The sequence below is a fragment of the Chironomus tepperi genome, unplaced genomic scaffold, assembly GCF_022539635.2.
Source record: "Chironomus tepperi strain 1889 unplaced genomic scaffold, CSIRO-AGI_Ctep_v1 contig_335, whole genome shotgun sequence".
NCBI classification, from domain to species: Eukaryota; Metazoa; Arthropoda; class Insecta; order Diptera; family Chironomidae; genus Chironomus; species Chironomus tepperi.
The window spans coordinates 2,173,546-2,184,439 of NW_027226457.1; the positions used below are offsets into that span (position 1 = coordinate 2,173,546).

General features: G+C 31.4%; 3 protein-coding genes across 4 annotated transcripts; 1 reads left to right on the top strand and 2 right to left on the bottom strand.

Annotated features, from left to right (window-relative positions):
* Positions 1-37: 37 nt before the first annotated feature.
* On the bottom strand, positions 38-1,176 carry PpV (Protein phosphatase V). Its single transcript, XM_070643944.1, has 2 exons — positions 502-1,176; positions 38-438 (listed from the first exon to the last, which is right to left on the bottom strand). Exons 1-2 carry the CDS (start codon positions 1,100-1,102, stop codon positions 128-130), a joined length of 912 nt encoding a protein of 303 aa, XP_070500045.1. The 5' UTR covers positions 1,103-1,176; the 3' UTR covers positions 38-127.
* Positions 1,177-1,225: 49 nt separating this feature from the next.
* On the bottom strand, positions 1,226-4,637 carry su(f) (cleavage stimulation factor subunit su(f)). Its single transcript, XM_070643859.1, has 8 exons — positions 4,417-4,637; positions 3,946-4,268; positions 3,503-3,890; positions 3,319-3,449; positions 3,201-3,261; positions 2,439-2,630; positions 1,579-2,377; positions 1,226-1,523 (listed from the first exon to the last, which is right to left on the bottom strand). Exons 1-8 carry the CDS (start codon positions 4,444-4,446, stop codon positions 1,297-1,299), a joined length of 2,151 nt encoding a protein of 716 aa, XP_070499960.1. The 5' UTR covers positions 4,447-4,637; the 3' UTR covers positions 1,226-1,296.
* A 67-nt stretch (positions 4,638-4,704) lies between these two features.
* On the top strand, positions 4,705-10,507 carry fwe (Calcium channel fwe). Of its 2 annotated transcripts, none has more exons than XR_011544679.1 (6): positions 4,705-4,949; positions 5,120-5,237; positions 5,391-5,598; positions 5,733-5,840; positions 6,118-6,494; positions 6,701-6,838. XR_011544679.1 is itself a non-coding variant. In XM_070644064.1 (6 exons), exons 1-6 carry the CDS (start codon positions 4,947-4,949, stop codon positions 6,936-6,938), a joined length of 573 nt encoding a protein of 190 aa, XP_070500165.1. In that variant the 5' UTR covers positions 4,705-4,946; the 3' UTR covers positions 6,939-10,507. The 2 variants fall into 2 exon arrangements, 1 of the variants encoding a protein (XP_070500165.1); XM_070644064.1 differs by lacking the exon at positions 6,118-6,494 and adding an exon at positions 6,935-10,507 and having other exon boundaries at positions 6,701-6,832.
* The last annotated feature ends 387 nt before the right edge of the window (positions 10,508-10,894 follow it).

The following is a 10,894-nucleotide window of genomic DNA, read 5'->3' on the forward strand; positions in this document are numbered from 1 at the left end:
CTCAAATACTTTTTTTCAAATTCAGAAAAACGGTAAATTCTGTTAATTACACTTTTCAGATATGGTCTTTATTTTTGAGCTGTATAATAATAATATAACTTACAAAATGAATTATGCGACATAGAATTTACAAAAAATATGGTGTAATACGTTGCGGTGGAACAACTCTTTCAGTATCAGGAACGGCATTAAATATCTTACAGTTTCTTTGTTTGCTAGTATCGAATGATAAAATTGAAGCAACATTTCCACAACGATAGCAATAATTTGGAGCACTCCAAACAGTCACTAGCTTCTCACTAAACATATACTTGATTCCTTCATGAACTAACTGATGTGCTCGACAGATTAATTCAAGTCCATTTCGTTCCATAAAGTCTTGAGTTACAAGAGATCCAAACAACCATCCTGCTCCTCGCGGCGATTCCGCCCACGTATCTAATAAATCAATAAATACTCATTAATATATTATTAAAAAGATAAAGAAATTAATTAACTTACCCATGTCTTCTGGATCTGACCAAACTAAATCACAAAAGGCACCTTTATGTGGAATTTCGACATTTCTGTTGATGGTTCGGATTTGATCGAGAGTCTTTACTTCAGGACTTAAACCACCATGGACACAAAGAATAGATTCATCAATTATTGCAGCAATTGTGAGCAAGTCGAAGACTCGACAACAAGCTTTCCAAGCATTTACATTGCCATATTTTGTCAAGCATTCATCATAGAATCCATAAACTTTTGTAATCTGTCTAGATTCATGATTTCCTCTGAGTAAAGTAATCCGATCTGGATACCGTGCCTTTAATGTCAACAGACGAGTAAATGTCTCTAAACTGTAATATCCTCGATCTACGAAATCGCCCATAAAAATATAATTTGTATCAGGCACTTGTCCACCACATCTAAATAGCTCCTCGAGATCATAAAATTGTCCATGGATGTCACCGCAAACTGTAACTGGAAGATCGACAGGATGAATATTGCTTTCTTCTATTAAATAGTCACAAACGATGTCGCACAGCTGCTTCAGATCATTCTCCGGTAAATATTTGCACTCTTTTGCGATTTCTATCCACTTATCTAGATGAGCCATTTGATTTAATTACACTAAAATTGATTAAAACTGATTCCTTGTTTTTCTTTAAAATTTTTTCTAAAAAAAGTGTCAGAAACTTTTCAAGGGGCGTGAAAATTTCAAAAAATTAAAAACCGTTAATATTGTTTAAAATTATTTAAATTTTTTATTGAAGTAAACATCGATATCTTAACAAATTTGAAAAAGCAGACTTATTTGACGAATCGTTTCTGTTGTCTCAATCGATAGATATCATTAGCCGGTGGATTTGCGGAACCTGCATTTTCATCATCTGAATCATCACCGCCGCCAGGCAAAATTCGTCGTCTCTTCATGCCTTCATTTGTATATTGATGACTTTCGTCCACAATCCAATGCACTGATTTAGCTAGGTCAAATAATTTTGTGTCCAATCCATTCTCAGCTACAGGAACTGGTGCTGTAAAGTATTGGTATTAGTAAAGAATGTGGCAATAAATGCACAATATACTTACTGTCAATTTTGATTTGATTAAAAACATCAATAAGTTTGTCAACAGACACAAATGGACCTCTGAAGCATACAGGAGGTGGAATAACTGCACATAATGAGGCCAATGCTGGTGGCTGTGGAAATGTGCCTCCGCCCATTGGATGTTCACCATTATAAGCATTAGCTTTTGGCTTGAATGGAACCATTTGTGAAAAATCAGGTCGCGGTAAAACTTTTTGTGATTCCTCTTCCTCTGTATTTTGCTGAACGACTTTTTGGCCTGTACTGATTGAAGAGATTTCATGATAACCGACTGATTTAAGCTCTGGTTGTGTACATGGGAATAAATCTAAGAACTTATATCGATCAATCAATTGTGCTGTCTCTTTGCCTTCATATTCTTTCAAGTTCTCTAAAACAGCACTTCGACGACGTTCGACTTTGACAATCGATGATAAATCACCAATATTTGATTCAAATTCCAAAAATTTGTTCCAAATTTGGACAGACAATTGATTCGTTAGCCCTCCACTGGATAGAACTCTCTCGAACAAAACTCTTGTATTATTATCTTCATTTAAATGCGACAAGTAGTCAATGTAGCACAAGACATATTCAGGACTTCCTCCAAATCTCTTCAGACCCAACTCGAAAATCCTAAATGCAATGTCTTTATCCTTACTACAATAATATTCCATTAAAGCAGCAGCCACAAAGACATGATAATGTGACCGGACATCTTCTCTTGCTTTCTTGAAAACTGCTCTTGCTGACTTGATTCCTTCAGCTCGTCGTGTGAATTTCATGTATTGAATGTAAATCTAGATAAGAAGACATGGAGTTTAAAGGATTTTATAGCACTTGAGATAAGTTATAGCTTACCAAAGTAGGATCAATATCAGGAATTGATAAGAACTTGTTATACATTTGATGAACTTTCTCGTACTTTAAACGACCTTCCTCAAAATCAGCAAATATGAAATAAATCAAAGCATTCTTGACCATAACTCCATTTATAGCTCTTTCTAAGATATTTGAAACTTCATCGTAGAATATTTTTGCTGCATTTGTGTCCTAAATTGTTGTAAAAAATAAATTTTCAAGGTTTGCAAAATTAAGGTAGTCGAAGGATATTTGAGGCATGTTAAGTAAGTAAAACACAATTTGTGAAGGTTTAAAGAAATTGATGATGAACTAAATTTCTATCATAGTGTGCCATGAATTTTAAACATTTTGGTAATCTAGAACGACAGATTCACAATTACAGTGATTCTTGGCAACTGTCCATAACAATCTGTCTTGGATAAGAGCCTAATAATAACGTAAACAACAGACATCATGTCTACAAAGTTTATAGATTCCTTAAATTGGAGTCCATTGGCTAACAATGAGTCAATTAGCTCACAAAGACACAAAGCTTCAAGAAATCGTTCATCAAAATTTCAGTGACCCTCAAATTGACAAAGAAAAAAGACAATTGGAGGTTTCGACTTTGCAACTGATTCCATCAAAATGATGAATTTATTGCACATTCACTAATATTTTTTTTATCATCACAGATCATCAACTTATCACAGATAAACTTTCATTTATCACAGATGCTGTAAGGAAAAAAAAGTTCAGATTAATATTATTTATACATACGGCTTTTTCGGTCAAGTGCTTAGCTGTTACGTCCAAATATTGCGCTGCCATGATCCAGAAACTGGAAGAAATTGAGTTAGATCTGCCTTTAAAGGATATAAATTAGTTAGTAACTTACGAAGGATGATGACACATAACTAGCAAGCACTGTTCAGTTGCAAACATGACACGTCGAGAAACCAGTGCTGTATCTTCACTTCTTAGTGGATTCGACTTCTCAAAATTGATGAATTTTCTCCACAACTCAGCCTAATAAAGGAACAGATCATTAATATGTCCAACTAATAATCAAATATTCATACCTGTTTGAATTCTTCTTTTGTCAATGTTGGTGGAACAGCTGGCAAATTCCTATTCAAACCTTTTGTGATGTTTTCAAGTTCCTTAGCGACTCGTCGAGCATTCATGTAGTCTCGCGATCTTTCTAAGCTCATCTTCTCAGAAATAACTGGATTAATGTTGTGCTCAAATTGGATGTATTCCTTCCATAACACTTCTATGCCAATAATTGGAGTCAAAACAGCTTTCTGATAAACTTTACGGATGGCAGTGATTTTTTGGTTCTCAGCAAAACTTCCAATTGGCTCAAAACTCTTCAAAAAGTTGATGTAATCAGACCAGATTGAGAAAGAATGAAGATCCATCCCTATTTTCTCGAGTGCGAAATCATAAGCCTGTGCAAGCTTTTCCCTGTAAATTATTTAATGACATTAGTAACTGTAAATCTGGATCTTAATTAACTTACTTATGTGTACTTAGTCCAGCTTTATTTTCCTTTACATAAGTTAGATAAAGCTTCCATAAGTCAAGGTTCAGAATTTTCACAAGACATCGCTGGAACAGCTTCTCAACTCTCTCGAAATTCCTTGATTTCATTTCCTGCTCAATATAAACCTTCCAGTATCGAGCAGTTGTTGGAAATATAGCCACAAGTGATTCATAAAGCGACCGGACTTCATTGCAATTTCTTGATTGTGCTTCTCTCAATAATATAGACCAGCTTTCAACGTCATATGGTCGTAATTCAACTGTTTGCTGAGCTCTTACTAATCTTTCATGTCCCCATTCCTGGAATATAAGAGAAATTTATTAACTGGATGTATGGAATTTGAGAAATGCTGCTGGAACAAAGTCCTTTTGATATATTAAGGAACATCCAAAGGTATGAATAGCAGTGATGCTAAGCAATTATGAAAATTATGTTGAACAGACTCACAATATCAATTTTAATTAAATTGTCTCCCATGTTTTAGCCGATTTGGAATTAACGGGTATATATTGTATATTTCACTGCACAATTTACTCTATGCTGTCCACTGCAGGTAATATTACCTAATAATGTACTTATTGACTTAAGAAAACTAGATTATGCTTAGTAAAATTAAAAAAATGATTTTCCGATAAAAACAATGCAAAAAAATACAGTATAACCTGCGTAAATCCATAAACTCTTTTATTCAAAACATTATGCAGCAACTCTTTAATTTCAATTCCTACGCCTGGATATTGATTTTTAAGAAATTTTCTTCGAGATAAGAAATTTTAAGAAAAACTTAATTTCTTTAATTTGTGTAACACATTTAACATTCTAATATCGTCAATTTACACCATAATTCACCGAAACAGCATATAAAAATCATAAAAATATCGTAAAAGTCATACGAAGGAAATAAAGCCAGCATCAGACGAAAGAAAAAAGAAGTAAACATTTTCATTTCATTTTAATCAAAGCAGACAACATAAATTATGGTAAGTATTATCTACAAACATTATCTTATGTGCTATACGTAAGTAATTTGTTAATTCCGCCTTTGTTTATATCATCGGATGAATTAAATTTCATGAATTACACATACGTAATCTATCTATAGGAATTTCCATTGTTTTAAATTTCCTAATTTATTGCCTTTATATTACAGGATAAAGTCATTGGATTATTATCAAAAGCAAACCCAAATCAAGCAAATCAGCCGGATGATGGAACTCCATGGTATTTTAAATATGGATCAAGAGCATTAGGAATAATTGGAGCATTCTGTACGTGGCAAAAAAATTATAGTTTAATTCATATCCAAAAACTTTCCCTAACTGACTCATTAACTTGATAATTGTCTTCATTTCCGAATCATATCATTTTTCATCATATGTGTTACTTATCTCTTATTTCATATGTTTCTTCTCTATCAATAGTCTGTATTCTCTTCGGTCTTTGGAACTGCCTGTCAATCCTTCTAGGAGATATATCATGTCTAGTTTCGGGTATTCTACAAGTTTGTGTGGGATTCGCTGTTATGGGAGTTGAAGCACCATTTTGTTGTATGTTCATTGATCATGTTCAAACAATTTCAAAGAAGGTAGACGAGAAGCCAACGTGGGTACGAGGTGCTCTATATTGCATGTAAGTCTATAGCTTTCCCTTAATTGATTTTTTCATCTATTTGCATAAGTTCCTAATTTCAATATTATTCAAGTACCTACTTACATCCAAATGTTATGCCATAATTTTACCATGTTCTTCTTCTTCTTTTTTAGACTTGCTATTATTCCAGTAGTCTTGTGTCCAGGCCTTGGAAGTCTTTTTGCATGCGGTCTTGTTTTCGGCTGCGGTGTAATTTACGGAATGATGGGACTTGGAAAGAAGTAAGTACAGCCTTTAATATCAATATATTGATTTTCAGTTCAATGTTCATGTCATACGATTGCTGTCTTTATTATTTTTACTTACTGTTCCTTAATATAATATATATAAATTAATAATCTGAAGTGAAGTTTTTGTGACTCATATGGTGTGTGACTATTTTTTTCTTGTTTCTTTTTCTTTCTTTTTCTAATCAATGCTAACACAAAAAATTAATAAAATTGTACATAAATACTTGTTATAAAATTATCATAAATTCGTGCGATGACTATCTAAAAGGGGTACACGCGAAGACATGGCCGCAGTAGCATCACCAACATCACAAATGCCAACGAATGATCAACACAATATACTTATTGAAGATCCAGATGTCTGGAGATCTTAAAATGTGTTCAACGATAATAATGATAACGATACAATACAAAATATATAAAGAAATCATCCTATAATATCCTCAAAAAAATGCATAACAATTAAATACCTAATATTAATGATAAGTTTACGTTTAAAGTCCCCGATCATTTTTCTCACATCATTGGTCATTTTGAAATGTTTTAACCATAAAAATACTCATGACTAACTGGCAAAAAAGCATCATAATCCAATAATCTACCTACTTAAACGACCTATTGTAGTATTCAGCATGATAATCAAAGGCAAATATTCATTTACTCATTTTTAATGTAGATCGATTGAATTTTAGTGTTTATGGGTTTTTATGTTATGTTCTGCATGTAGCTTAGTCCTTAAAAAAAATTATAATATTTTTATTCTTTAATGTCATTCACTAATTTATGCTTTAACTTCATTTCCACCAATTCCATCTATGTACGAATGAAACTTTAATTAACAACAACAACAGAGCAAGTCGCGAAGAAATGGCAGCAGCTGCGGCAGCACAACAACAACATGGTAGTAAAACGGCACCAGGAGTTAATTTAGTCAATAATGCTCAACCAATAGCTCATTCGAATCCACCATATGTCAATACTGTGTAAGTTGATGATGATGGATGTTTTAAAAAAAATCTGTGAGAGTGAATCAAGCGAATGGTTTTAATATTATTATGATAATTATTATTATTATTATATTTTAGATAATATTTTATTATTATTATATTTTCGGAAAGAAACATGCAAACATTCTGTTATGAAAAGAACTGTGACATAAGTGAAAAGATTCGCTAAATTTTTGGGGAAATTGTGTTGTAGAATTATTAATTTGATTCGATTTGCATCTTGTAGCAATTATTATCATCTCGAGGCTGCTTATGGGATAGTGTACAAGACATAGTTGACTTTGGAATTCTTTAAAATAATTGAAATTTAACGGTTGAAAAAATTTCAAATTTTATTCAAAAAATTCAAAATTCATTTGACCGTTATTTTTTGAATTTTAAAAAATCGTTAAAAAATTTTAGTCATTGACAATCCAAAGAAGCTCTTGTATGACAGTATCATAGGCAGTAGCTTAATATTGGAACCATTTGTTGGCATTTAGTTAAATTTAAGATAAAAATTTTTTTAGAACTTGATTTGCCAATTTTGTGAGAGATGTGAATTGTTTTAAAGAAAAAGTTAATTAATGAAACATAAAATAAAAAAAAAATAAAATTGAAGACTTTTTTCTTAAATAATTATGTGAGTGGATGACAATGAATCCATTATCAATTAATCTACTGTATAACTTTACATTAAAATACATATTGATCGTGTATTATAAATTATTATATTATGAAATAATTAATATTCTATAGAATAAATTCATCGGGATTTCCTTTGAAGTCTATTTGAATACATTCTATAGATTAATTGTTAATTTTAAACCAATTTAAAGTTCGGTAAATGATAAAAAAACACACAAAATAATAATTGCAAAAAAAAGACATGATTATTAATTACGTTGGGCAATTTTTAAGTTTTTGTACGCTTTCATGAGTTATTTTTTATGCCTAACAAAAAAAAAGTTATGTTGAATGGCTATAACATGCTTTAAATTAAATGATAAATTATTTCTTCGTAAAGGAGAAAGATAAGCAGACTTAGATGCATACACATACATAAAAATAAAATTAGAGAAGTTCTTTTTCGTTATTTTATTTCACTGGAGATCGATAGACATCACGTACATGTAGCCAAGATAATGATGGGATTTATAATGAAAATCATCTTTTATGAGAATCAATCAGGCGAGAATCTATTTTGTATAGACAAAGTTTTTATGGACGTGACAACTTAGTCACAAATGTTTAGATATCCAAATTACTTTTGGATGGTATTTATTGGTCTTTAAAGGATTTTGGGATATTGATTATAGTTTACTCTGGTCTGGTTGCTCTGTAAAGGAGGAGACGTTTTCTATACGTAATAGCATAGTTAAGTGATAATTCAAGCAGTTTCTCTAGAGTAGCATTGATGCTTCATACTATAAAGTTCAAATATTATCTTCAGTATTCTTGTCAGGGGCGTATTCAGAGGAGAGGGAGTTCGAGGATCAATAAATCGCTTCCTTTCATAAAAAATTTTGACTGTGCCCCTGATCCTTGTCAATCATTTTGGCATCACTAATCGGGTTTTCACGTCGGGTTAAGTTTTTGAAGCTTAAATTCAATGCTTGACTGCATTATATTATTAAACGTCTCTAAAAAATCGAGTACGACTATATCGCGAGCTTGACTTAATAGTGAGGTCGACTTCATAGAAAATTCGAGTCGACTTCGAACTCTACTCACAAGTATAGATCCATGTCAACCCCGAGTAGACGAAAATCCGTAAATACTAGTTATTAGTTAGACATTATCTTATCTTTGACTAGTTATAACTTATTGTTATCTACTCGGGAACTGAAGTCGATTCGACCTAAAGTCAGTTGATTTTGACATCAATTATACTGACGATCTTCTGGTTCAGTTAGAGAATCAACTAGAAAAGACCATAAAATTCTCAAAAAGATGAGTATTTTCACCTCAAATCCCATCCAAGTAAACACAAGTAAATTCATACATAGATGAAAATCAGCCAACATAAAGTAACATATTCAAAAAAATAAAAAACATAAAAAGTATTCTGAATGACCACTTTTAACAAGAAAATATATTAACATAAATGCATAAAAAATATTTAATTAAAGAAGAAAAATTGTTGAAAATTATTTACAAAAAAAAGTTCATGCAATAAATAAACTATAATGCAGTACGAAAAAAAGCTATAAAAAGTGAAAAAAAAATCATAACTAGAAAATAGGAATACAAAAAAACGTATTTTAGTAAAAATTAAGCTGTTAACTAAAAAAAAGAGGAAAGTTAAAAAAATAAATAAATAAATCCCGACGAAGAATAAAGTAATAAAATTTATAGATGTTGTGAATGTTTACATGAAAAAAAATCTAAAATCAAGCAAATTTCATGAATTTTGAAGATGAAAAAAAAAGTTTAAAAAAATTAGAACAAAATTTAAATAAAATAAAAAAAAAAATGAATAAACTTATCCTTCCGATCTATATGTGACTAAAGAATATAAAATCATTATTTAGGTAAATTGTTGGAGCTTTTTTTTCTCAATTATGCTGTCTCATTGGCAATAAATCATGCAAAAATTTTGTTGACCCCGAGATTATGTTCTGTTTAATCGTGAATTTATTTGCATGTGCTAGCTATGCACGAGATAAGAAATCTCATTGAAGCTCAAATCCAGTCCAGTGGTTTTTTATCTCTAGTCTGTAGCATTGCGATAGATGTGAAATTTCATATAAACAGATTTTAGAGAATATGCTCATTTTTATTGATTGCTTTGACGACTGTCTGCCGCGATTGTATTTGATACAATGCCAGTTTTAGACAATAATCTTGAATTGCTGTACCATTTTCGGGTGGTTATGATACATATCACATACAAAGTCGTCTTGACGGTAGCATAAAAGCCGATTTCGATCCAGTTTCACGGCTAACCTTAAAAGTCTTCAAATTCTTTGAATTTCGAACGTTTAAATCTAAGGTAGCTTGGTATCGCTGTAATCACGGTAGTTTATTTAAAACTATTTCCTTATGGATTAATAATTTCACATGATGTTTATTCTTCGGAGTTCAAAATCAAACTGAACATTTTATCCGAAAAGGGGTTTTCAACTATGTTCAATAAATATTATTCAAATCTCAAATGAACGTTACATCAGAAAATCATTTTTAAAGCCTACTGAGAGAAATCTTTCAAATACTTGACTTCTCTCCTAGACAAGCCTCTGATACTGAGACACAACCTAACTCAATTCTTCATAGATTGCCTGAAACTATTCAGATAAATTGCTATTTAAAATGCAAATAATGATAAAATTGCCATTGAGACACGACTATACTTTCCATCTATGTTACTATCCTATTTTCTATTTCTAAAAAATCAAAGGAATATCGTAAATAAAATAATGACAATTACATATCGATAAAAAAATGAGAAAATACAAAAGAATGTTATCGAATCAACAATGTTTTCTTTGTTATCTTCTTGTAATCAATATTTATAGTTTACTTTCCTTCCTTATCTTATTCTTTTAATATTATTTAATGCATGTATAATTGAAACAAAAGAATTATATACATAACTAATGTAATAATGATATTTCCATGAAAAACAAAGAAAAACAATGAATAAAGAAAAGAAGAGTGAAATTAAAATTGCTCAAGGCTTGGTTTGTACTTCTTACGAGGAATTCTTTAACATCTTTCATTAGAAGCCGCACTGATTTTGTCGGAATTGAAGCGATTTCTCACATGGATAGCTGTAATATAGAATGATATTCAATTAATTGTGCAGGAATTTTAATTGCCGACCAATTTATTCTGTTGTCCCTGGGGCTACATCATTAATATACCTTAGAAGATCAATGAGCGGAGAGAAAATGAAGAAATTATATCGGAAAGCACATAGCATAGATATGGTCGATTTGACTCTCAGAGTCTGAAGATGGATTTTAACGAATCTGGTTTGGAACTAGAGCCATGCTGATCTTGGCTGAACTTATGACTACACTGTGTGTCTTTCGGGTAAAGTGATTTCTAGGTCAT